At 48.3% G+C, this 23857-nt stretch overlaps 9 protein-coding genes across 9 annotated transcripts; 3 read left to right on the top strand and 6 right to left on the bottom strand.

Annotated features, from left to right (window-relative positions):
- Positions 1–290: 290 nt before the first annotated feature.
- Positions 291–1419, top strand: N7529_002621 (mitochondrial 54S ribosomal protein mL67; the record flags this gene model as incomplete). Its single annotated transcript, XM_057238149.1, has 2 exons — positions 291–560; positions 691–1419. 2 exons carry the CDS (start codon positions 291–293, stop codon positions 1417–1419), a joined length of 999 nt encoding a protein of 332 aa, XP_057100760.1.
- Positions 1420–2200: 781 nt separating this feature from the next.
- ptcG (type 2C protein phosphatase PTC1) lies at positions 2201–3993 on the bottom strand (the record flags this gene model as incomplete). The annotated part of the gene is made up of 2 exons (XM_057238148.1): positions 2201–2665; positions 2722–3993. 2 exons carry the CDS (start codon positions 3991–3993, stop codon positions 2201–2203), a joined length of 1737 nt encoding a protein of 578 aa, XP_057100759.1.
- A 1248-nt stretch (positions 3994–5241) lies between these two features.
- N7529_002619 (Peptidyl-prolyl cis-trans isomerase-like 2) lies at positions 5242–7137 on the bottom strand (the record flags this gene model as incomplete). The annotated part of the gene is made up of 4 exons (XM_057238147.1): positions 5242–5740; positions 5793–6976; positions 7055–7071; positions 7128–7137. The coding sequence occupies 4 exons, from the start codon at positions 7135–7137 to the stop codon at positions 5242–5244; spliced, it is 1710 nt and encodes a 569-aa protein (XP_057100758.1).
- Positions 7138–8098: 961 nt separating this feature from the next.
- N7529_002618 (mRNA decapping enhancer EDC3) lies at positions 8099–10296 on the bottom strand (the record flags this gene model as incomplete). Its single annotated transcript, XM_057238146.1, has 3 exons — positions 8099–8346; positions 8403–10127; positions 10182–10296. 3 exons carry the CDS (start codon positions 10294–10296, stop codon positions 8099–8101), a joined length of 2088 nt encoding a protein of 695 aa, XP_057100757.1.
- Positions 10297–10777: 481 nt separating this feature from the next.
- On the bottom strand, positions 10778–13142 carry N7529_002617 (DEAD/DEAH box helicase; the record flags this gene model as incomplete). Its single annotated transcript, XM_057238145.1, has 3 exons — positions 10778–11579; positions 11630–12045; positions 12096–13142. The coding sequence occupies 3 exons, from the start codon at positions 13140–13142 to the stop codon at positions 10778–10780; spliced, it is 2265 nt and encodes a 754-aa protein (XP_057100756.1).
- A 616-nt stretch (positions 13143–13758) lies between these two features.
- On the top strand, positions 13759–16513 carry N7529_002616 (uncharacterized protein; the record flags this gene model as incomplete). Its single annotated transcript, XM_057238144.1, has 6 exons — positions 13759–13780; positions 13839–13864; positions 13918–14245; positions 14304–14926; positions 14979–15255; positions 15306–16513. The coding sequence occupies 6 exons, from the start codon at positions 13759–13761 to the stop codon at positions 16511–16513; spliced, it is 2484 nt and encodes an 827-aa protein (XP_057100755.1).
- Positions 16514–17109: 596 nt separating this feature from the next.
- On the bottom strand, positions 17110–20086 carry N7529_002615 (mitofusin; the record flags this gene model as incomplete). The annotated part of the gene is made up of 4 exons (XM_057238143.1): positions 17110–17474; positions 17528–19581; positions 19645–19693; positions 19768–20086. 4 exons carry the CDS (start codon positions 20084–20086, stop codon positions 17110–17112), a joined length of 2787 nt encoding a protein of 928 aa, XP_057100754.1.
- A 279-nt stretch (positions 20087–20365) lies between these two features.
- Positions 20366–21276, top strand: N7529_002614 (ESCRT-III subunit protein DID4; the record flags this gene model as incomplete). Its single annotated transcript, XM_057238142.1, has 4 exons — positions 20366–20371; positions 20429–20643; positions 20762–21089; positions 21148–21276. 4 exons carry the CDS (start codon positions 20366–20368, stop codon positions 21274–21276), a joined length of 678 nt encoding a protein of 225 aa, XP_057100753.1.
- Positions 21277–21595: 319 nt separating this feature from the next.
- N7529_002613 (Protein kinase domain-containing protein) lies at positions 21596–23307 on the bottom strand (the record flags this gene model as incomplete). The annotated part of the gene is made up of 2 exons (XM_057238141.1): positions 21596–22761; positions 22812–23307. 2 exons carry the CDS (start codon positions 23305–23307, stop codon positions 21596–21598), a joined length of 1662 nt encoding a protein of 553 aa, XP_057100752.1.
- Between the last annotated feature and the right edge of the window lie 550 nt (positions 23308–23857).

The raw sequence follows: 23857 nt of genomic DNA, 5'->3' as shown, positions 1-23857 counted from the left end.
CAAAATGTGAGACTCGAACAGGTCAGATCAATCATATTCAATAAACAACAAGAAAACAGCACACTAGTGGTAGAAGAAAGCAATTGAACTCGAGTTGTCAGAGGGTGAGCCGATAAGAGATGCGGAGAGCAAGCAAAGCCGCCAAGACCTTCTGTTCCCCGTCAAAAAATCGACCTCCCGTCTACACGCAACTCCCCCAAATCAGCCACTTGCGCCATTCAATGCAATAAAGTCGCGTTGCTAATTGCAATTTATAATATCAACTGTTCGCAGCCTCTTGTTCGGCCGCAATGGCCTCCAACACAAAGACCTTCCAGAGGGTGCTGGATTCAACAGCACTTGCAGCCACGAAATTCGTCCGCCGACCACCAATTGACCCCAAGACCCCAATTCAAGGGAAGGTCAGACAACCGTCCTCAAATGCATACAAAGACCACCAGGATAAGGAAGGTCGGCGGCTACAGAAGGCCCTGAACTCGATCACCCACGGCCAGAACATCTTTGTGTACCACAACCTCCGCACGAAACAGGTTGTGTACTCGTTGACCCGTTATCTGGAAGTGAGTGTTCCCTTTTTTCCTTGACAGTAAAGATTAGCATATTCTCCAGGGTTTCTGCCCACAGTCCCATGCGAAAATCTTCCGCCGGTCCCCGAAGCATTGCGCAATTTTCTAACAGCCAACCCTCCAGAAAAACAACCTCATCAAGCAATGCGTCTACCACGGCAAGAAGACCGTTCCCGCCGAAATCCGCAAGGACTTGTGGGTTCCCTACTTCTCCGTCCACTTCGCCGAAAAGCAAATCGGTCTGAACGTCTACAACCACCTGCGACAATTCGCTCTCCTGCGCCAACTCTCCCCGCCCAAGGAAATGATCACCGTGACAAAAGAGTACCTTGACCACATGCGCCCCGCAGACCCAAGGGACCAAAAGGAATGGAACGAGCATAACATGGGTCGATTGGGCCAGATCATGAAGAAGAAGGAGCGTGCCCGCGTCCTGATGAACCAAAAGGCCACCTCAATCGCCGATGTCGCCTTCGTCTTGCAGAAGCACATGCGCGATATCACCATTGGTCTTCCCGGGTTCGCCAAGGGCGGCTACAAGACCCTCAAGGCGCGCAAGCGCAGACGTGCGGCTCTTTCCGCTGAGGAAAAGCTCGCTGAGGAGCGCGCTGAGCAGATTGCTTCGCTGGAGGAGCAGCTGGACGCTGTGATTAGCGCGGATCTCTCCAAGCCCGAGTCTAAAACAGTTAAGATCCTGTGGCAGGATATGTATGATGCGCAGCATGCGAAGAATTGGCCCCATTTCATTACCCACGGCCAGCTGCGCTGGACTCGCAACCACATCATTGGCCAGGAGGAAGGCGCTGCGGAGATCGTCGCCGATGGCTCCTTCGAGGAGGCTCCTAGGCAGTGAGTGGTAAGATTTGGTGTTGTTAAGGTCTTTTTGCTCTCGTTTTTCTCTCGGTTCCAGAGTCGGGCGAGAGCCATTTGTGTGTTGATATCTACTTCCATCTGGTTCCGGGCCAGGGCCATGGACGGTTCTGTTTGTATTTTCTTTGCTGTGTCTTCTGTCTAGCTTTATCCTAGCATCCATCGCCACATAAATTGTACTTTTAGATCTATCAAATCCTACAAAGTTATAGCTATCAACAAGTGGCTTGATCTTTTGGAATATTTCCTGTGGCTCTAGAGCCATTCTCAAAATCTAGATTATTTGATCGAGGCCATTTCCATCCAGCGTCCTAGGCGAGCTGATACAAGACTTGAATAACCTTCAATGCATATACTACAGAAAACTACATGTTGATCAATCTCTCTTGGATATGAACAGTCGATTCATAGAAAAAGAAAAACAGAACCTGATCTCATACAGGCCAATTTCAGGCCAAATATCCTAATGGTAGAATAACCTATGCTAACAAAAAGACATCAAGATATCGAAGTCGGTATCCACTAAACAAAAGTTTAGAATTTCGAAAAGAAGACAACGGGCAACCGAAGTTCCACCATTGACGCCAATGTGCAATGTGAGAAGAGAGACACGAAGAGAAACCCCAGAACCATCCGGGTGGAGTACAATTGCGAGAAGCACCAGAGAAAATGGTAGACAGTAGAGAAAAAGAAAGAGACGCGATCTAGCTCATTTTCGCAGCTTCGGAATGGCGTGGCTTATTGGAATGTCATATCACTAGTTATCACTTCGTTGAGCCTGACGGGTTATTCGCGCTCCTGTTCGGACTCAGGATGTCCACAGAAGGAAGGTCGTTGTTCTCATTAATTGACATCTCGGGCCCGGGCTCTTGGCGTTGGCTGCTGTTTCCCATACTGTGCAGTATTTCTTGGGCGGCTTTCTCTGCGGCTTCAGGGTCGTCTGCAAGGCCAGAGGCGGCGATATTCCTTCTTGCTCCTTCGACGATGCTATCTGCCTCGCTTATGCCCTGGGATGTTTTCGTATTATCTCCCACCACGCCTATCTGGTCTGCGTTGTTGTTGACGACGTCTTTGACGCGATTGGAATCAAGTCGGATGACCATGCAAGACAGATTGTCAGTGCTGAAGCGCGCAAGTGCGTGATCGACGAGAATCTTGGAGGCCTGTTGGGCATCTTGCTCGTTCCGGATTATGTCAACGGCTTCCTGGTCAGTGCAGACATCCCACAGCTATCGGCATAGAATTAGTTGATGTCATATCAATATCAGTGGGATCAAACACTCACACCATCGCAGGCCAGGATAATAAACTCATCTGCATCTGGCTGGATAACAGTCTCTGTTGTGTAGGGATGCCCGGTCACAAGATCCTTCAAATATGCATCACCCAAGGCACGGGTGACGGCCAGAACTCCATTCACACGGTTGTTCAAAATAAGGCCTCCAGCATTTGAAATGCGCTTGCCTTCATTTTCGTCGCTTCCCTTGTGGTCATAGGAAAGGCGAAGGGCTTTCCCGCTGCGACATAATACAATACGTGCATCGCCAACGTTGGCTGTGTACAAAACTCGTTGCCGAATGGCCTTATCCTGCAACTTGGGCAAGACAGAATTCGGGGAGTCTTGAGTCGGAGTCGCGGTGCTCTCCGTGTCACCTTTCGTAACCGCGGCAGCCGTGGAAGCGAGTGCAGAGGATCCGGTTGCCGATTGTGAACTGGGTACACGGTCTTCCCACCTAAGCACGGCGGTGACGGCTGTACATCCAGAATTTTTGACGGGGAGTTTCTCCAACTGTTGGTCCACGCTGGTAAAAGTCTGATCCAGAAGTTCCGGAACGGGGGTGTTGGGGCTTCTGCGCATGACTTCCTCAAGAATCAAATGTAACTTCTTTCCACACCACTCTGCGGCAAAAGTTCCAGCATGCCCGTCAAAGATGGCAAAGTAACCATTGTCTGTTTCTACAACACGGGGAGATTCCTCTGAAGTTTGCGACAAACTAGTCGTGGGAGGCGCGCCATTTGTACCTGGTGAACCAGGGGCAGGGGTCCCCAGGAAATTGTAGAGGTACGCATGTGTATCTTCCATAGTCCGGCGACATTTTCGGTTGCGATCTTCAGTCACACCAACCCGGAAGGATGACCGAGCGGTCGGTACGGACTCTCCAGCGGAGTTATTGAAAGAACCTTGGGGGACACTGAGGGCGGGATCCATCTTTCCAAGCTTTTGTAGCGGGCTTTCCGCGATAGAGGGACTGGTGCTGATAGCAGAACTATCCCGGCCGTTCAAGCTCAGGGAACTTTTGGCGCTATTGAAGAAGTTGGCCGCTTTGGTGACGGTACTGCTCCTGCGCTTCTTCTCACCAGCGGGAGCTTGATCTTCACTTGGTCGGCGGAAAAATCCAGCACCGGGAGGGGAGAACTGAGAGAACCTTTTCTCGCGCGGACTAGTGCCGGTGGTGCCGGTAGTGTCGGTTTGGATGGTCAAGGAGTTGGGGTCGAGGCCGGTCTCCGGAAGAGCGTTCACCTTGTCTTTGGGTGGGCTCGAGGAGCCACTGAACATTCGGTTCAGTAACCCACCCTGCGAAGAGAAACTGCGGCGCTTATTTCCTGCCAGCTTGATTGTATCCCTTCGAAAGGAATTGTTGAAACACTCGGGGTGGTTTGGAGGATAAGCGGGGCGAATCTGGGAGCGAGACTGACGTAGGGGAGGGGGTGGTCGGTCGAGTCGGAAGTGGATAAGTTGGGCTGTGAGATCTGGATAAATCAGCGATGAGAACTTCCGCCAAAATATTGCCTAAGATGAAACAGATGAAGTATGATGGATTAGGCAGTGAGCGACAGACGTGTGATCAATTGGGGCGCATAGCAGAATCACGAGGTGAAGTACTTCTTTTTTATCTCATTTAGAAAAGATGAAACACAATAGAAACAATAGAAGGATAGAACAAAGCCATTCAGATGCACATATTATCTCGAACATAGGAAGTAATGATTTGAAACAGGGTACAATGCACTACTGTATGGTGCCTGGCATAGACGGCGCGTTTCCTCAACCCCGCCGGGCGCAAGGGCCTTCTGGTGTTGGGATCAAAGAATTGAAGAATGTCTCGACTTACAAATAATTTTCAATAATTGAAGATTGATGATGAATTGGTTAAAGAAAGAAGTTGTCAGAAGGAGGAAATGGTGATGCGATCAGGAAAACCACCTTAACTCCGCTCCTTACGGCTCACGCGGCAGTGAGCGGAGAGAGCCAAGACTCACGGGGTGGAAGCTACTGGGGTTGCTTTGGGAGATTCCTTTTATATTTAGTATACATTCTTATATACAGATCTATAGATTGCGCGGTAGATATATCCCTGCTAGGATCTACATATGTAGCTACATATATAGCAGTTAGTAGGCGACACTCCCTAATAGCCCGCATTTGGTCAATGACGCATCTCCTTTTTGATTTCTTGTTTCTGATGTAAGATTGCCGCTTTCTCTTATTTCAGATATATGAGTATACACATAAGTAAAGTCGAATCATATATATGTCTATAATATATGAATATCTACTAGTTCTTCAAATGACTGCTCGCATTAGGGGACGCTTGGCATTCAGATCCTCGGCGATCTGGTCAAAGAACAAAGAACAGCTAACAATGGCAATTTACACAATCTGTTTTGTCTTCGTTTGTTCCTAGTAGATCTGGATCATAAGATTTGAATCTCAGATAAAATCTGGATCAGGTAGATCCCAGAATTCCAATTTGATATGTTTCAAGTGTAGTAGTTATAGTGTGGAGACGAATAACTAGCCTAATTACCAAGAACTAATATTACCATATCCTTCAGACTTAGCCTTTTTACGGGCAGGCTCGGGCTCATCATCCACAAACTCCACGGCCTCACTTCCCTGGTCTCGGTTTGCTAATGCTGCCTTCAGATATTTTCCAATTCCAACGTCGCCCGACTCCTTTTTGGCATCTGCTCCGGCACCGCGGACTCGCTTTCCTGTCCAGGTAACTTGATCATCCTCCTCGCGGCGAACTCTCTCATCCTCTTCTTCTACAGAAGGGCCGGTGGCGCCTGTAGCTCGAGACTCTTCGGCCCGTTTTTTAGTGAGGAAATCCTCGAACGGATCTACAAAGACCGTGATTTCTTTAATGCGAACTTCGGGGGTTGGTCGGTTCGTGGTTGGTTCCACGGGGTGTGTCTCAAGTGCGTTCAAAGTAGTAGATGATGGGGTAGGATCATCGATGATACGACCGAAGATAGTGTGCTTGAGGTTGAGATGAGGCAGAGCACGGTAAGCAATGAAACTAGAAACACATATTAGAGATGTCGGAGCTGGATATCACAGATTCCACTTACAATTGACTGCTGTTCGTGTTCTTGCCCTTGTTGGCCATACTCAATGTTCCTCGAGCATCGTGCTTCAAAGGTCCATCGAACTCATCGGCAAAATATTTGCCCCAGATACTCTCTCCACCCCGGCCAGTACCTGTGGGATCACCACCCTGAAGCATGAAACCTTTGATATTGCGGTGGAAAGGCACATTCTTATAGTAGCCCTTTTTGGCCAGCTGAATGAAGTTCCAAACCGTCTTGGGGGCATGTTCAGGATACAGCTCCAGATTCAGATGGCCAGCGGTGGTTACAATGCGCGCGTAAGCCTTGGCCTTCACGCGACCGCGCTTGAGCATATAATCTTCTTCTGACAGCAATGCAAGTTCGGCGGACGTGTGTGGTGTCAGCCCCGTACTGGTAAAGGAGGCAGCCGCCTTTCCTGTGGTGAATTTGGCGGCATTGTAGGGTGTCGGTTTTCCAGGTTGTGTAACGCCAGGCTTGGTAGTACCCGCAGGCCCGGTCTTTGAAACTGCTTTGGATCCAGCAGAGCCAGCCTGCTGGGCCCGATCGGCGCGCGCCTTTGCCACGGCCTCTTTGGCTTTCAAAATCTTCGCTGAGCTGCCGAGTGCATCGGCATTAACGCTTCCAGAAGCTTGCTTTCCATCCAAAATTCCAGTCTCTCCTTCTTTGATATAATTGAACGAGCTGAGGTTGCGTGATTCAATGTTCTGCGGGTCCTGCAAGGTGATAATATCCTTCCGGCTGAATTCCTCGTCTGTAACCAAGTCGCGCCACAATTTCCCTTTAATGTTCAGTCGCTCTACTGTATCCCAGGAGAATACGTTGCCCGTATTTCGCAGCGCGACAATATGCGTGTTATCCGTCAAGATCTTAAAAGTGACCGGGTCAACGTAGTCACCATCCTCATTTTTCGCAATAGTCAACTTGATCAACTCCGAGCTCTTCAACGGCGAACCATCGACGGGGTTTGTTCCATGTCTTTTAATCCAAGGCAGAATATTCGTGAGGTCAAAGAGTGTGCCTGTTTGTGTGCAAACCGGATGCGAAAACGGTTGGAGGGAGAGGGAGCAAAAATTGAACGGCAACCGTTTGAACGCTGCGTGAGGGCCACCCTTCTTGGACTTGGAAACGCCAGCGCCTGCACTGGCCGAGAAAGCATCCTCCGATGCCCACTCCGAGTGAGTGATCTAAGAAGAATAAGTGTATTAGCAGGAATTCAATGCGATTAGTGCACAGAGCAAGGGAAGACGAGTGTGTTTGCATACATAAAGTTTATCTGTTCCTGCAGAGATTGTTAGTTTTCGAGTTATATAAATGCGATCATCACAAAGAACATACCTTTTCCCATGGCTGATGATTGAGAATGCTTCTTCGCAACTTTTGCGCAAGTTGTCGGGGATACAACGATGACGATGGCAGGGCCTTGCCGCTTCAGGCCTAGTGCGGTGGTTTTGGCGCCTCGGTGCCTTGATTAATGCCTGAATTTGGCATCCATACAGATAGACCTCACCACATACTTTCAGTGGTTTACATTTCATCAATTATTTCTCAGTTCTTATTTACAATCGCTTCCAACTACCTTATATATAGCTTCACTGTAATAAACCAAACCGAGGCGTATTACTGAAGCTAAAGCCATCCCAAGTATTACAGTGGAAACTGTGTGAATACTTGAAGATGATCAATTGACTATCTAAGAGGCAATAACATAATGAAAGATGCTACCCAGGTGACCAAGAATAATGACTGCTTCTTGCGTTCACGTGCCTGAGCAGGAGTTTGGGGGGTGTCGAGTTGATTCATATTAAGGTCCCAAACTGGGATGGAGATGTCACATCTGCCCGCTCAGGAATTTATGACTTACCCTCAGTCATGAACGAACAACGAGCAACGAACAACGAACAACGAACAACAGAAGAGAAATATGAAGAACCAGACACAATGAACCCTGAACACTATGCCCCTGCGTAGTTGAGCCTAAGTAGCCTACACAAATTGATCTACATATTTATATATTCCAATCATTCGACGCTTTCATAGAAATCGATCTCCTAATGTGTTACTAATTCTACTTCGGGGATGAACTGGAAAATAAAAATAACATTTTGCTACCTGACATTGTATTCTATGTTGGCAAGAGTCTTGAGACAAGCCCAGTGGTGAGTAATCATACATTTACAAGTGCAATCCCGCTAGAAAGCCCAAGTGTCATAAAAAGCACGCTCGCGAGGCCAGATCCAGCCCACAAATCGAAAACGCCCTGACGATGTTAAGTCATAAATTCATATGAATGGAGGGGCAAGTGGTGTTTAAACAAGCAGAGGCTGGTACTTCAGTGGGACCACCCATTTGTTTCCGAAGTCAATTCCATGGCGACGACGGGTACCATACTTCCTCCATACAATCTGAGGAATACCGATGTCCGCAACTGCCACAGTCCAGGAGATTCTTTCGCCAGACAGAAGAGCGTTCAAGATTCCAGTCTTGGGGGCTCCGAGGCACACCACGGACGTGGCATTAACGATAATGCGAGCTCCATTGCTAAGGGTAACTTCTCCTGTAGGGTTTATGTTAGTAAAACTGGATTGGGCGAGTTTTGTAAAGCGGACTTACCAGTAGAAGCATGAAGTCCAGAAGGAACATCCACGGAAAGCACGTCGGCATTGCTCCGGTTCATCCAGGAGATCATCTCGAAAGCCACAATTTGGTCATCAGTCCGAAGGTCGTCGAAGGATATGTGCATGCCGAACAAGGCGTCAACAAGCAGGTCAGGGCCCAGGTCGGAGGTAGCCAAGCGAGCAGATAGCTCTTCCCATTTAAGGACTCGTCCCCCAACCTTGCGGAAGATATCAAGCTGCTTGCGGCAGTTCTCAAGCAATTCAGCCTCGTGCTCCAACCCAAGCAGACAAACTGTAACTCGATGACCCCGGTTGCGCAGATGGCGAGCGGCGGCAATAGCCCTAGCTCCAGTACGGTGGTTACCAGTAATGATTACCATGTTTGGTGCAGCAGCATCGTTAGAAACAAGGGCCACGGCAGCCTCTGCAATGCCTCGTCCTGCATTCTCTGTAATTATCTCCTCGGCCAATCCAAATTCGGCGACCGAAATTTGCTCGATCTCTAGAGTCTGCAAAGGGCTCACGGTAGGACAGCTGCGATTGGTAGTAGTGAGGCGGAGGGAGCCTGCACCAGATACATTTGGAGCGACCATCGGCGAGACCGAGGATCGGCTGGGCCTAGGGCTGGTTGTACGAGAGACGTTCACGTGTAACTGACTGCGGCCAAGTGCGCTAAGTTGTGGCACCATTGGCGGAGCCTGTATCGCGCTATCTTTTCGAGAAGAATGATGAGATACCCTTGACCGTTCACGTCCGGACAGACTCTCACCGCCAAGTTTGATCTCACTAGCCCCCTCGACATCATCGCCAGTCGTATCCTCTGTGTCACTGTTCTGCGGACTGTCGAGAACATTCTCCGTCCAGTGGAGATTTTTACCACCGTTAGTCCCGGGCTTGACTTTTCGGTTGAAGCTGACCAGGCGCTCCTCATCTGCGGTAGTGTCATCGTTTCTGATTTGTTCAAACACGGTGCGCTTGTCAAATTTGGATAAATTGCTTGCGAAGTCGAACTCGCCCAGCTCTTGGATATCAGTCGCATCTTCGGTGGCCCAGCCACTAGGATCTTCTGCATAACGGCGTGACTTCTTTTTGCGAAGTTTGGTCCCAGGTCGGGTTAGTGGCTCGGGCGAATCCTGGAATGCAGGGCCCGCTGGTTCCACAAATGCAGTCTGGCGCCAGCCCTTGCTCTTTGGGTTGGTGCTTGCTGCGGCACCGTGTTTCGCAGCATACCCTCTTTCTTCGTGTATATTTTCTTGTTGTTCTCGTCGATTACGCTTAGGTGTTTTCTTTGAAGGTAACAGCTCCTGTGCACCCTGAGCCAGGTTCTTTCGAGAGGCCCCTTGCTTTCCGGCCTTGCCGCCGTCTGCGTTCAGTTCCAGACTACTAAACGGCTCACTCAAAGAGGCCGAAAGTGCTCCGGTAGCTTGTTGGTTGGTTCCAGCCAGCGGTCCATTCTCAGCCGACGGTTTGGACTTGAGAGGTGCTTTGGTATAGCTGAGAATGGCCGGATCCATAAACTGTTGCTGGGTCGGTGTTGATTGAGTGGGAGCCAGTGATGTAGGCAGCTGCGCATATTGTTGAGAATGAGTTTGAGCTTGAGGCTGAGGTATACGCCGAGGCTGCGCCGGAGCCTCAGTATTAGTCTCCAGAGATAGGTCGTCGATGATAGAGGCATCAATGGAATATTGAGGGAAGCGCTGGCCATTCCAGAGGAGTGTAACTAGAATAAAATTGTCAGACGTTTATCAAATGTGTTCGTAATTCTCGAACCCACCATTGTGAAGCAACAACTGCTGCCCGAAGACATTGGCAACCTGGCCCACCAGTCGTCCACCTGGGGGCTCTTTCAAGTCCACCAGCACATTATAACCAATAAACTCAGAAGCCATGATGATTGCAAGCTTAAGTAATCCAGCCAACAATCATCTAACGAGAAATTGTACTTTTCGCAAAAACCGCGTTAAACTTTAGGAGGGGAGTCTCGAAGATCCGACGAAAGATGAGACAGCTTAATCTACGAATCACGTGATGTTTATCGATAGCGTTATCGCGATAAGCAGTGGGGCCATAAGAGTCTAGGGCTCACGCATGGATGTATAGATGTATGATTCATGGATATATAGACATTGAAACAATTACAGGATGCAGTATTGTGCCTATCTATTTTCTAAATTTTCGAATAGATGTAATTATTCGGTGAGATTCGCAAAAGCTGAACTGGCAAGATTATCAATATTCCAGTTCATTGATAGACATTAGAACTATACAGATATGGTCAGGTCATTACTCCTGTATCTCCAAAGCTACATTGCATGTTGCATGAAGATACCCGGGACATCAGCACCATAGTTCACTCCGTTGTATATGTGATCAACAAAAGTCATCATCAAAGTCATCGGGGTTCAGATTACTTGGCTGCTGTTTGGCCTTGACGACCTCGGTGATGTTGACCAAATTGGAGTAGAATTCCACCACTCTGGGATGCACCATGACCTTTCGGGGTTCGAATCGGGTGACCTGCAGTCCATCTTGCGACACCGCTCGACTCAGTGCAACATAAGCCTGGCCCTTTTCGAATACTTTGCCCAAATCAACTTTCACACGTTGGAGGGTTTGGCCTTGGGCCTTGTGGATAGACAAAGCCCACGCCAGAATTAAGGGAACTTGTTGTCGCTGGGCTTGCACCTCTCCATTCGGAAGCTCGATTTTCCATGTCTCGGGTTGACACAGCAGATGACGCTCTGACCCATCAGGTTGCATAAAAGATACCAGTGGCCATTTTCGAGCCATTGAGGCTGTGCCATCCTTGAAGCCCATGGGTTTGAGCTTCTTGCGGGCACGACTGGCTCGCTCGTCATCACTCCCAGTCGCTTCTACTCCAAAGTCTTTATCGTTTTCCTTGTAGGAATCAAAATAATCTTCGCTCATGAAGGCTACCACTTTTCCAATGGAACCATTGACAAGAGTGTCCTCCATGTTCTTGATTAGCATAACTTGCGCTCCTTTCTTTAATTGGATCATAGGAGGTGCCATGCAGTTTGACAACAGTCTATCACGATGCTGCTGGTCCTGGATTGTTCCGGAATCCACTGCATTGAATATCATGGTGTCGCCAGAAAGTCTTCCCATTCTTGCGGAGTTGGCACCCTCCACTTCTGCGCGAGTAGGGAACCTGTTGAGCGTCAGCTTTAGCACAAGTTCAATCGAGAGAGCGAAGCATACAGTTCTGTCGCTTCGAGTGAGTCGTGGAAATCAAGAGGTCGGGAGAGCTTTCTGAAGGCCTCAATCGTACGAGGGGTGATTTTGCCCAGTCGCATTTCATTTAGCATATCAGCAAACTCCGGATCTCGTTGACGGAAAATGTTCGTCAAAAGAACGGTATGTTGGATACAAGTGGTCCAGGAGGCAGCAGCAAATGCAAATTTGGCTTCCCGACCGTTTTCCGGTACGGGAGGTAGTTGGAAAAAGTCACCTGTGACCACAAGTTGAATACCTCCGAAAGGTCGGCCATTGTTGCGGATGCGTCGGGCGATCTCCTCGAGTTTGTCAAACAGGTCTCCGTCTACCATGGACACTTCATCGATAACAAGGATCTTAGTACGCAGCCAGCGATTCCGAGCTTTCTGGTTCTTCTTGATCTATTGACTGTCAGTATCAATTGTTCCTGGATATTTCCTTGACAACCAACCTTTTTGACCAGTTCAGGTACGGGTTCTTTGCCTAGACCAATTCCTGCAAAGCTATGTACAGTCACACCCCCGATGTTACAGGCTGCTAGACCCGTTGAAGCCGTGACTGCAACTCGATCGGCCTCTGTACGGTACTTGGCGCGCAGCTTTGCAATGATTTCTCTCATGAGCACTGATTTGCCTGTTCCTGCGGAACCGGTAAAGAACATGCTTTTTCCGCGATCAACAACGGCCTCCAGGACAGATCTTTGCTCGTCACTAAGGAAAACGGCAGCTATCTTCGGCTTGCTCTTGGATTTAGAGTTGGCATCAGGCTTTTGTGTCTTTTTGTATGCCTGTCGTAACTCTTTCTGCTCCGCCTTGATGGCGCTCTCTGACTTGTTCCAAGGCTCTGCTGGTTTGACCCGTTTCGGTGTCACGAAGCTCTTTTTCTCGGGCGGCTCCACTTCTTCTTTAGTCCACGGGAGAGTTCGAGGTTTCCTGGCGGGCGGTTGGAAGTGGGAGGGAGGTGATGACGACCATGGAAATTGGTTGCTGCTGGGAGGGGCGAGTTCCTCTTGGGAAACAGGTGGAAGATCCGGGTAGTTGATGTCTGATGAAGTTCTACTGCCGATATTCGAAGTGTTTAGGTTTGGGTATGTGACTCGCTTTGATGTGGTGAGATCAACAATGGTCGGTGGTGCGATCAGTGGCTGTGGCTCATCGAGGTCAAGGTCGTCATCAAAGTCATTTTCATCGAAGTAAACCGCGCTGTGGAGAGATCCGAGTGACGATTCGGTCTCAATCTTCCGTTTGACGCCTGCAGACTGCGGTTGTGGCTTTGGTGGAACCGCTGTGTTGGTGCGCAGAAGGTCAGTTTGGTGGAGGGGTCTTGCACCCCCACCTGGGTGGTCTTTAACAGCTTTTTTAAACATTGGACTTTGCTCGGAGGCTGCGGCGAGTCGAGGTGACGATGAATACGCAGATGAACTCAATAGTCTCTTTGAGCAACTCGAAGAGATTTGAATTGTGTGTAATCCCCGCACCCTAAGTCTAACAACATGCATAAAATGTAATGCAGTAAGCAATTCGAGACAAAGTCACGCAAGACGAATTCAACAGGGACGCAGATCGATTTTCCACAACGCGTTGGACGACGCGACTATCTACACGTGACTGATAACGATAAGGCTCCAGTGTCTGGATTGAACAACTCGTAATGGGAATATTGCAATGAATATGGGCCTATAGTATGGATGCTCATATTCATGGAGTCAAAATTGGATAAGATTATACATAAACGTAGTAATATGTCTTAAATTTGGAAATTCATGGGGACATATTGATCATATAGTGGACCTTTGCTCAACTATATATACTTCGAGCAATGGGTTCAATGCTCACAATTTATATGTCCCAAAATCGTCGCAAATTAAGTGGGAGCAGATCTCAAAGTATATTGAGATATAACTAGCCCAATAGAAAGGTCAATTTCTATAAATGATTGTAACACTTGCATTGATGTCTGTAATATGCGAAGGGACATTATGTTCACGTGACCACGAATCTCCGCAAAACGCGCGGGACGAGAATGCATGGTTTAGACAATATCAACAACAAGTCAAGAGTTTATCTCGCCAATCACGCGATATTGGAGCAGTCTTTACTTTGCGACCATGAAGGATGGCAGGGATGGCTGTTTCGAGTACGTGGAAGACCATTTCCTCCCATTGAACTTGCATTGCTAATCAGTCATGGTATAGACAAAGACTTCCCCTTGACGGGCGTAGTCATTTGCTTTACCTCAGTACAAATTGAGAGGAGGGTAATCGCATACCAAAGTTCCAGAGACTCGTGAGAACATTTAGGCTGACCGGAGTTCTTATTGACCAGACCCCGTTGACCCAAATGGCGGAGCAGATGGGAGCAATGCACAGCATCCACCTCACCTCGGATGTTACCCATTTGCTTGTGGGTGACACAAACAGCGATAAATACAAGTTTGTTGCAAGAGAGCGCAACGATGTGTTGGCAATGAACCCAGAATGGATCGAGGCCGTACGACAGTCATGGACACAGGGAGAGGACATGGACATAGAGGCGCTGGAAAAACAATATAGACTGGCAACTTTACATGGCCTTAAAATCTGTATCACTGGGTTCTCAGACCGTGAGTCGACTGGTCTTTCACAATTGGACTTAGAACCCTGCTAATAATTGCGCCGCAGTGCCCTTCCGAGCGTACATGCAGAAGACAACAGAGGAAAATGGAGCCGAATATCGAAAAGACTTGACCAAAACCGTGTCACATCTCATTGCGCGCGACTCGAGCGGCGAGAAATACAAGTTTGCGACACAATGGAATATCAAGGTCGTTTCAGTGAAATGGTTTACCGACAGCATCGAGCGAGGCATGATTCTGGATGAAAATAAATACCATCCGTTGGTAGCACCGGAAGAGCAGGGTCTCGGGGCATGGAACCGTTCTTTACCGATACAGAGAGCGCTTTCTCGAAGAGAAAGCACTACTACCAAAGAAAATTCTTTGAATCCAAGACCTCGAAAACTGCGCAGGATTGCAAGCATGAAGCTGGTAGATCAAAACGAAAGCATTTGGGGTGATATTGTTGGAACAGGATTCGACAACAATGGGACAAATGGAAATAACAAGGGCACCGAAGGTCGGCCTGAAGCTTCCAAACCTACCATACAGGCGTACAAATCGTTTGCCAGCGAGACTACGTTTTCCGAAAGCACCCAGCCTCGCCAGTCGTCAGTCCCAGTCCCAGCGAAAGACAATGGTTTCCTACACGCCACATATTTCTTCATCCATGGGTTCTCTTCCAAGCAGGTTTGTCCTCACATTCGGATCTTGATGTAAAACTGACTAACTTGCTCATTAGACCAAGGTTTTGCGCGAACATCTTACATACAATGGAGCTCAGTTGGTAGATTCACTGAACGAGTTTTCGAGGCCCACTATACCGAAAATAGGACACGGCCTGTTCATCATGGTGCCGTACCAAACTCCCAGGTCTGAGATTCCATCCACGGATGACATGGCCTTTGAATGTGAGGTTGTGACAGAGATGTGGCTAGAGAGGTGTATTGATGCCCGCGCTTTTGTTCCACCAGAGTCTCATGTGGCAAGCACTCCATTCCCGAAGTTTCCTATACCAGGTGAGTGAGATATTTATTGTTTCGATATTTGGCGGTTCTAACGGACTAAGGATTTCCTGAAATGCGCATTTGCTCCACCGGTTTTGGGCGTATTGACTTGTTGCACCTACGCAAACTGGTAGAGTTGATGGGCGCGACATATGGAGATTTCCTGACACCCAAAGCATCCGTTCTCATTTGCAATGACCCCCAAACCGCGAGTTTGGAGAAATTGCGCCATACAGCGGAATGGGGAGTCCCAGCAGTGTCTGCTGACTGGCTTTGGATATCCATCCAAAGTGGCCAAAAGAAGTTATTTGATCCCTATATTGTCCGCCGACAGACCTCCCAAAATACCAATAGCGCAGAGAACCTCGGTCCTGCCTCTGCCAAGCGAAAGCAGCCACACAAAACTGTTGACGAGCGGCAAACAGACTCACCACTCAACAGCTTTTCTGAGTCTACAAGGAACGACAGACCGGAAGGACGAGGCTCCGTGAAAGGAGCTACGAAGAAAACGGCAACAGTCGTGGGGGACGGTTTCGAGGACGATGCACCAAAACCATCTGTTACAGAATCTAAATCTCCATCCCCGGCCAGAATTCTAGAAAAGCAAGCCACAGAGGAGCCTAGCACAAAGCAGCCCACACCGAATGGCGATCCAGCACCCACTACTGGTCCATCTGCACTGGACACCGCATTGAGTGGGCTTCTTCAGCAAGCCCGAGCAGCCAAGTCAAGACAGCAGCCTGAAAGCACCACCAATATCGACGGAAGCAATCCACCCCGACGGAAGCGCAAGCCCCTTCTAGGCCGCGCCACGTCTCAGTCTTCGACCCGAATGCTGGATAACCCCAATCCTCTCTCGCGCGCCAGCTCAATCGATACACTCAACGACGACGGTCTTGGCAGCGCACTAGAAAGCGCTCACCCGACCAGAGACAACTCGCAATCCAAGAGTAACGGCCGCGCGGAACAGAGTCTGTCATCCATGCTCAGTGGTGGAAAATTCGATTTCCTGAACGATCGACTCCCGGCTCACACCGAGGATGAAGACGAAGAAAACCAGGAGCCTCAAATGACGCAGCTGGATTATGAGGATCCCGATGCTGCTGCCATGAGAGCAGAGTTTCTCAAGAATGCTGGGAAGTTACCCAGCAAAACGAAGAATACTGATGGCACAGGCGTGCTTGTTGGTGAGGTGCGGGAGCTGGAAGATCTTGGATGGGCCTCTGGGCGGAGGACTAGGAAACATCCTGTTCGGGTCGATGATGAATGATGTTGGATGGGTCCAAATGTCCATGGAGCCTGGAGGTTTTGTTTTTTTTTTTGCATTCATTTCATCGGCGCATGCGTGGCATTGCATTGCGAATGGCGCCTTCTTCGATCTTTCTATTGGTTTAGGCGATATCTGAAGCCTTCAATTGCGTTGAGTATAAGAGCACCAAGCTCTATACTTGAATAAACGAAAGTATGAACATAATAGTACATTGTCCTGGGACGAGCTGAACTAAAATTTCACTCAGCTATTTAATTGTTCAAGACGAGAGAGGCAGACGTTCATTTTGAGGCCATAAGCAACCGTTTCAAACAGAGACGCATTCTTATTTCAAGTGGGAATCTTGGGTAAAAAATAGACTGCTTCTGGTGCATGCCAACACGCCGTGGAATATAATGAAAGCCGGGGAGGCAAGATGGGACCCTAGGCAGAAACGACGTAGAGGCATCACAGCAATAAAAAGGATGGATGTTGGAGAATGGAGAACAAAGCGATGCAAACTGTACACGTGAGAGACACAGAATTAAAGAAAGGATGGGCAAGTGAAGAAAAATATCGTAGGAATCATCAGTGGTTGTACATAGGTGGTTCGAAAATTACGCTTCTATGGCCGCAGCCATGCCGCCAGGCAGGGGAGCATCAAGATCCAGATTTTCAACGGACCGGCGATTCTCGCTGCTGTCACGGAACAAGTTGGAGAAATACTTGGTGGCAACTTCACTTTCCTGCTTGATCTTGGTGACCTCTTGCTTGCGCCTGCCGAGATCTTCGATGTCCTGAGAAAGACAGGTCTGGAGATTCCCGGCAGGCATGCGCAGCATGCGCCGAACCTCGGCCGAGATGCGGTTGGCATTTGAGTGGACATAGTCCATTTCAGCAAGAGTTGCGGCAATTTTTCGGGACAAGCGTGGAGGAAGAGTAGATGGGATGGAGTTGAGCACATAGGCGGTTGTCAAGAGAGCTTTGTTATGTTAGCAAATGTTATTCGTTGGGCAATGGATAGGATAGACTCACCAGCAGCGAGGATACTAGGGAACAACAACCGGCGCATGTTGTTAGGGCCAATGAGTTTGACGGCGCTCAGGGCGCTGTCCACCCAGCTGAATCCACCCAATGCCCTACCACCAAGTACAGTGACTGCGGTCATTGCGACACCGGTTCCTGCTAATTTCTCTTGACGTTCCCAAAGACCGGCAACATCGAAGAAGTCCCACAGTTCAACCTCAGTATCAACCTGTCGACCAAAAGTGTGGCGACGGCCGCGGCGGAACATCGCATCCGCTCGGAAGTTGAGCGGGCTGAATTTGTCTTCACCGATGTGCAAGAGGCCGATATTTTGAATGAAACCGACTCCTTGGACTGTCTTTTCCCGAGCATAGTCCTCGCAATCGTTGACCGACGACGCGATTTGATTTAACATTGCTTGCTTCAAGTCCTCGGCATATTGGAAAGCTGAAAGGAGACCAGGGTATTCAACACCAAGGTCCGCATCGGAAACACGGGTAATTGTGTTAGTCAAGGTTGAGCGAGTGTGGTTGTAAACATCGTCGCACGAATCGTCTATGGCTTTGTTGACACCCTCTGCAACCTCCCCTTTCTTCTTTTTGCCGTTCTCAAATGCTGGCTCAATCTCTGCCAGCTCATCCGTCACTCTCTTAAGCTCTGCCTGAGCAACATCGCGGTTGACAGTGGCAAGGGAGCTAAGGTCAGCCAAGAGGTTCATAAGATACGTCTTAGCAGGAGCAAGCTTGGACCGAGAGCGCTTCTCGAGAACGAAACGCCGCAAAGCTCCTTCAAGATTCTCGAAGTCTTGAAGCTTCTCGCGCTCCTTGCCTTTACCCTTATCATTTGGATCCTTTTTATCATCGTCATCATCATGAGGATCAGAGCCACCGCCGCCCTCACCACCAGAGCCAGATTCGGAGAAGGCGGGCGGTGCAACGGGAATCGCATTGCTTGAGACGAAGTGAACAAGTTCAGCAGCCTCCTTATATGTACGAGGACTGAGCTTGCCAATTTGATCCAAGATCATGCGCTCACAGCGCTGCTTGTCGCGAATTTGATCGAATCCGTTAACAACCATGAAGATATAGGCTTTCTCATGTGCAGCGTTCAAGATGAATTCCTTTGCGGAAAGTGTGAAGTGATTTGCTGCTGAAACCACGAAAACAACGACATCGATTTCCTCCTGTCGAGCAAAAACGGCGGTAGTCTTCAACGAATCCGAATTCAGACCTGGAGCATCAATCAAAGCAATATCAACCACGCCGTTGTTAAGTAATGATTCGTCAATAGACCGAACATCCTTCACGTAGACTTTGCACTGCATATACTTCGTATTTTCGATCACAATATCCTCGAGCTCGGTAAGAGGGAAAACATCGAATGTGCTTTCGTCGTTGCGGTTGTATGGCGTATCTTTGTGCACGGCGTGAACTTCTTCAATGCCGCAATTTTCACGTGCATCAAGAACCTCGCAGAAGATGCTGGTGCAAGGCTGCTGGTCTTCTGGCAACACCTTGCGACGCAGCAGAGCGTTACAGAATGTTGATTTGCCTGCATTCAAATCTCCAGTAATAAGAACCTTACTCGATGTGTCCTCAATTCTGTCTCGGAGTGAGAGGAGATGCTTCATGCTTTGACTGATTTTTCCATCCAGCAGCGAGGCGATCGAGGCCTTCTCCAAGGAATGCACAAGTTCTGCCTGTGAAAGAGCGCCGAGCTTCAAGTCAAGCTTCAAGATAGAAAACTCCTGCGCGATCTGTGGGGTCATCAATCTGGGCTCAGTCGGGACACGGCGCTGGGCTGAGGCGCTGGATTCTGCCAAATCGTCACTGCCCATTGTGGTAGCTGCGCGTCTCAGATCCGGCCGGGGAGGAGTTGTAGGCCTGTCGCCGTCTCCAAGATCCGAATGAGTGTGGTTTAGCGTTGGACGAAACGAGGGAGAAGAAGGAGTGTTCTGCACGGAAGGGTAGTGCGCAGGCCATTGTCGATTCATGTCTTGTAGCTCCTTCAAGGTATCGATAGTGCGGGAGATCGCACGACCAAGTTTGGTTCGGTTCGAATTGCTGACAATTAGAATTAGCCTCGAAGTCCCATGGTGATATTAATAGCAGACAAATTATACATACTAGAGAAGTTGAGAGACATGACTGGCAACCACTTGTTTCTCATGTTCAGCTGCATCAAAACAAGCGTTAGCCTCGATAATTGCTGTTTGAATAACACCGGCGCAAGTCCTCAGGGCTACCTACCAGCGGGATTCCATTCTCCAGGACGCGTTGGTGTGTGCACTGGAGTCGGCCGATCCTCCATCAGTCCTGCACGCCAAGCGGCATTTGAATCTTCCCCCATTGCGCTTCCATCGGCGATGCTGCCCCCATATCCAGAATCTTGGTTGAGAGATGTCATCAAAGCTGTGGCGCTATCCGAGGTCGAGCCGTTGCCCACAGTCATGTAGGTCGGTGGGGGACGGAAAAAAGGACTCTTTTCGGGGAATTCCTCTTCGCCGGTGAATCTGGACGAGCCAGCTCCGGAAGATGAACTCTCACCAGGGTGATATTCCTGACTCATGACGGACGAAAGATTTTAACGTGGGGAAAATCCATCCAAGTAAGTTGTGTTTTTTCAAGGTTGACTTGTTTGATTAGAGATGATTTCTAAGTTTGATGACGTCGGTCCAAGAAGGGATTAGCGTGCATGTGACCCGGTATTAACGTAATGTTACCGTAATATGACAATACCACGATTGATGTCACTGTTTCTAGGTACTTGTTCGGGCAGGCTTCTACTTTGTATTGTACTTGAACTGATACCCCCATTTGATCCAACCGTTAACTACAGCCTTTAATCATGAATGTAGGCTGTATTTGGAATCATTGAATATGACCACATAACTTACACCTGGTTTCTCAGATCGTCGAATGGGCTTTCGGGAAGCGCATGACCCCCGCGGAGCGTCTGCGCAAACACCAGCGTGCTTTGGACCGAACACAGCGCGAATTAGACCGAGAGCGAGTGAAGCTGGAGAATCAGGAGAAGAAGTTGATCCAGGATATTAAGAAAAGCGCCAAAAGTGGACAAACTGGAGCCTGTAAGATCCAGGCCAAGGACCTGGTTCGGACACGGAGGTTGGTTTCTCAGAACGGTTGATTGATCCGTTTTGGCTAATTGGATGGCGAAAACAGATACATACAGAAATTCTATCAAATGCGCACACAATTACAGGCTATCTCTCTGCGCATCCAGGTACGCGCAAGCTATTATTCACTACCCCTCTCTGTTTATCAATGCGCTGACTCTTATCGCCCCCAAGACCGTCCGAAGCAATGAGCAAATGATGCAGTCTATGAAGGGAGCCACAATGCTCCTGGGTAGTATGAACAGACAGATGAATCTCCCGGCATTGCAACGAATTGCGATGGAATTTGAACGAGAGAACGACGTTATGGATCAACGGCAAGAGATGATGGACGACGCAATCGATGAAGCCACAGGAATGGAAGGCGAGGAAGAGGAAGGAGAAGACATTGTGAAGGAGATTCTGGACGAGATAGGTGTCGATTTGAACCAGGCGGTTTGTTTACTCTCGATCATCCGAATGTGGACATTATGAACTAACTTATGGTTTGCAGCTTGGTGAAACACCCGCGGATATACAAAAAGCACCAGTCAATGAGACAAGAGTTGCGCAGGCTATCGGGGGTGGAGGTAATACAAGTGATGATGACCTTCAGGCCAGACTGGACAGTCTTCGAAGATAATCATGACCTTCTCCGTGTTATAGGCAGGTATCTACCCATTCAAACTTGGCCTGTCTTGCTGTTTTTAGCATGTCTTTAAAGATATTCTTGCCGTTACCAATTCATTATATGTCCCTTAGGAAAATCCAACATCCAGGAGTTGTTTATAACTTCTATATACATCTAGTTCTGTCTTATTGCGAAACGTCATTGGTGAAAGAAAGCCGCCATAATCATTCAGTGTTATTGTCAAAAGAGGCTAAAAGCTGTGCAAGAAAGATAATATCTACAAAATGAAAGAAGACTCACTTTAAAGGGGTGATGTTATATCCTTGCATCTCTAGTGCTGGGCTGTGGCTGTGCGTTTTGCGCGACGCGGTCCGTCGTTGTCCGATTCGAATTCGTCAACGCGAGGTCTTTTCAATGAACGACCAGACTCACTTTCTTCTGCAGACCATTGGGAAAACCAAGGAAACGAGTTCATCTCTTGAAGTGAGGGTCGTTCATCCAAATTCCTGGACAATGCAGATTGTAAAAAATCCCGACAGTCCTGTGAAAGTGTTTCATTGACTGTTATATCCTGGTTAATCATTCTCAGACGTCTCGCTGCAATGTCTCGGTATAAAGGATCACGGTACTCACCGCTATACTCACCGTGCCAAATGTGGGCTAGGGGACTTGGATCTTCCCAGGGCCAGTAGCCATGCAGAAAGCCATACACGAGTGTCGAGTATTTCCACAAGCTTTCATCCCGATGATCAAATGGCAAGTACACTCTACCCCACTCTGCAGTTGATGTGTTCACCTGTTCAACTTTCATATACTCTATGGCCAGCTCAGGTCTCATTTGGTACTCCTGGAAAGGGATAGTTCTGCCGGCTGTAGATTGAAAGTCTTGCTCATTGAGCGAGAAATTGACCTGACCCATATCAATCAACTGAACGTTCAGATCTTGGTCCATGAGATAATTGTTGACTGAAATATCGGCATGATAGACCCGCATATCAGCCATCTGATTTATACCAGTAAGAAACTGGCCTGCAATCTTACAGCCCTGCATCTCGTCCAGCACAGGTTGTTTGTTGATGCCTTTGAGATATGCTCCCGAAAATGCCGGGAATGTAGGAAAGAAATATCGATAGATATTTACGCCTCCGTCTAACCCCCGTTTGCGCAATCTTTTAGTATTGATCTCGCCAAATGACTCCGGGCTAGGGCCAACACAGGCGTCCATCACAATCGCCCATAATACACCGTGTGTGTAAATTGAGTCGACTGTTGGAAACCTATCACTTTCATTTAGATAGATCAACAAAAGGGCTTCTTCTGGAATATAGTGCTCCTCACCGGTAGGCTCCCGAAAAGGGACCATTTCAGGTGCAGGGAGGTCTTCAAGCATGTCATCCACCTGCGTCCTATGTGCTTGAACCTTAATCGCAAATCGCGAAAGATCCTCGTGTGCAACACCTTCACTGATCTCTCGTGCGATGAATGCTATACCAAACGCTGTATTCCGTTAGCAATGCCCAAAGAATTGATATTAAAGGTGAACTTACTTCCTTCTCCTATGACTCCATATGTGTCCACACCCTCCGTAAGGTACGGGCAAAGACATGCATATTTGACAGTCTTGCTGCCGTCACCGCGCCTATATCTCTCTAAATCGGACCACCTGGTGACGTACTCACCCTGAAATGTTTTCCCATGGCCAGCGTGACCAAGCTCACCCCGGCATTGACACATCGAAAAGTTCTCCTCGCTCCGTAGATCAAAGACTGCCTCAAGACGACTTCGAAGAACTTGACCGAGTTGAAAATTTTCCTGGTATGTTTTGGTGCTAGGATCTAGCAGTCGTGGGGCCATGAGCCCAAACGTACGATGCCTTGCACGAAAAGGGTGAGCATCCTCAAACTCGTCAGTCACATCTATAACAGCAGGGAAGATTGACGTAATATCGAATCCCAGGTGGTGTTCGATACCATACGGATCCCTTTTATCGGGCATTTCTGGATTGAGACGGTGGCCGCTCATGTATCCAGTCATTCGGCTCATATTGATTGATGATTAATGATTGAAAAAGAGCAATTGGAAAATGTTGTAGCAAAGTGTTATGGAGAAATATTGGGAGAGAGATGAAGGCCATATATGTAAAAACACTACTTAGGTAGACAAAGAACGGATTTGAGATCAAGATTATTGTTTTCGAAACAATGAGACTCGAAACAATAGAAACAAAGGTTTTGAGTTCCGATCAAAGAATCAAATCAGAAATGTTAAGGGAACCTTGAGACCAAGTGAGGCTGAATCCTACAGACAAAGGAAATACAATCAGGTGATATCTATGCATACCTATACATATATACATACATATATATCTATAAATAATTCGCACCCGGGTGATGGTTACATGCGGTTGAACATGGAGGTCATCCTTCAATCCGAGCACCCGTCAGCCTCATTTTAAGCCTCAAATCAACCCGGGCAAAATTTGTATACGAGAAGAAACGACAAGATAAATATGCGTATGTACTATGTTACCTAGTCTTGTCTCTTATATTTCTTGTATATATCTCTGACATTCTGACAATATTCTCTACATCCC

Source organism: Penicillium soppii (genome assembly GCF_028829465.1).
Source record: "Penicillium soppii strain IBT 18220 chromosome Unknown utg000003l, whole genome shotgun sequence".
Lineage (NCBI taxonomy): Eukaryota > Fungi > Ascomycota > Eurotiomycetes > Eurotiales > Aspergillaceae > Penicillium > Penicillium soppii.
Note: the sequence above shows the minus strand (reverse complement) of the source record. Positions and strands in the feature narration are given on the sequence as shown.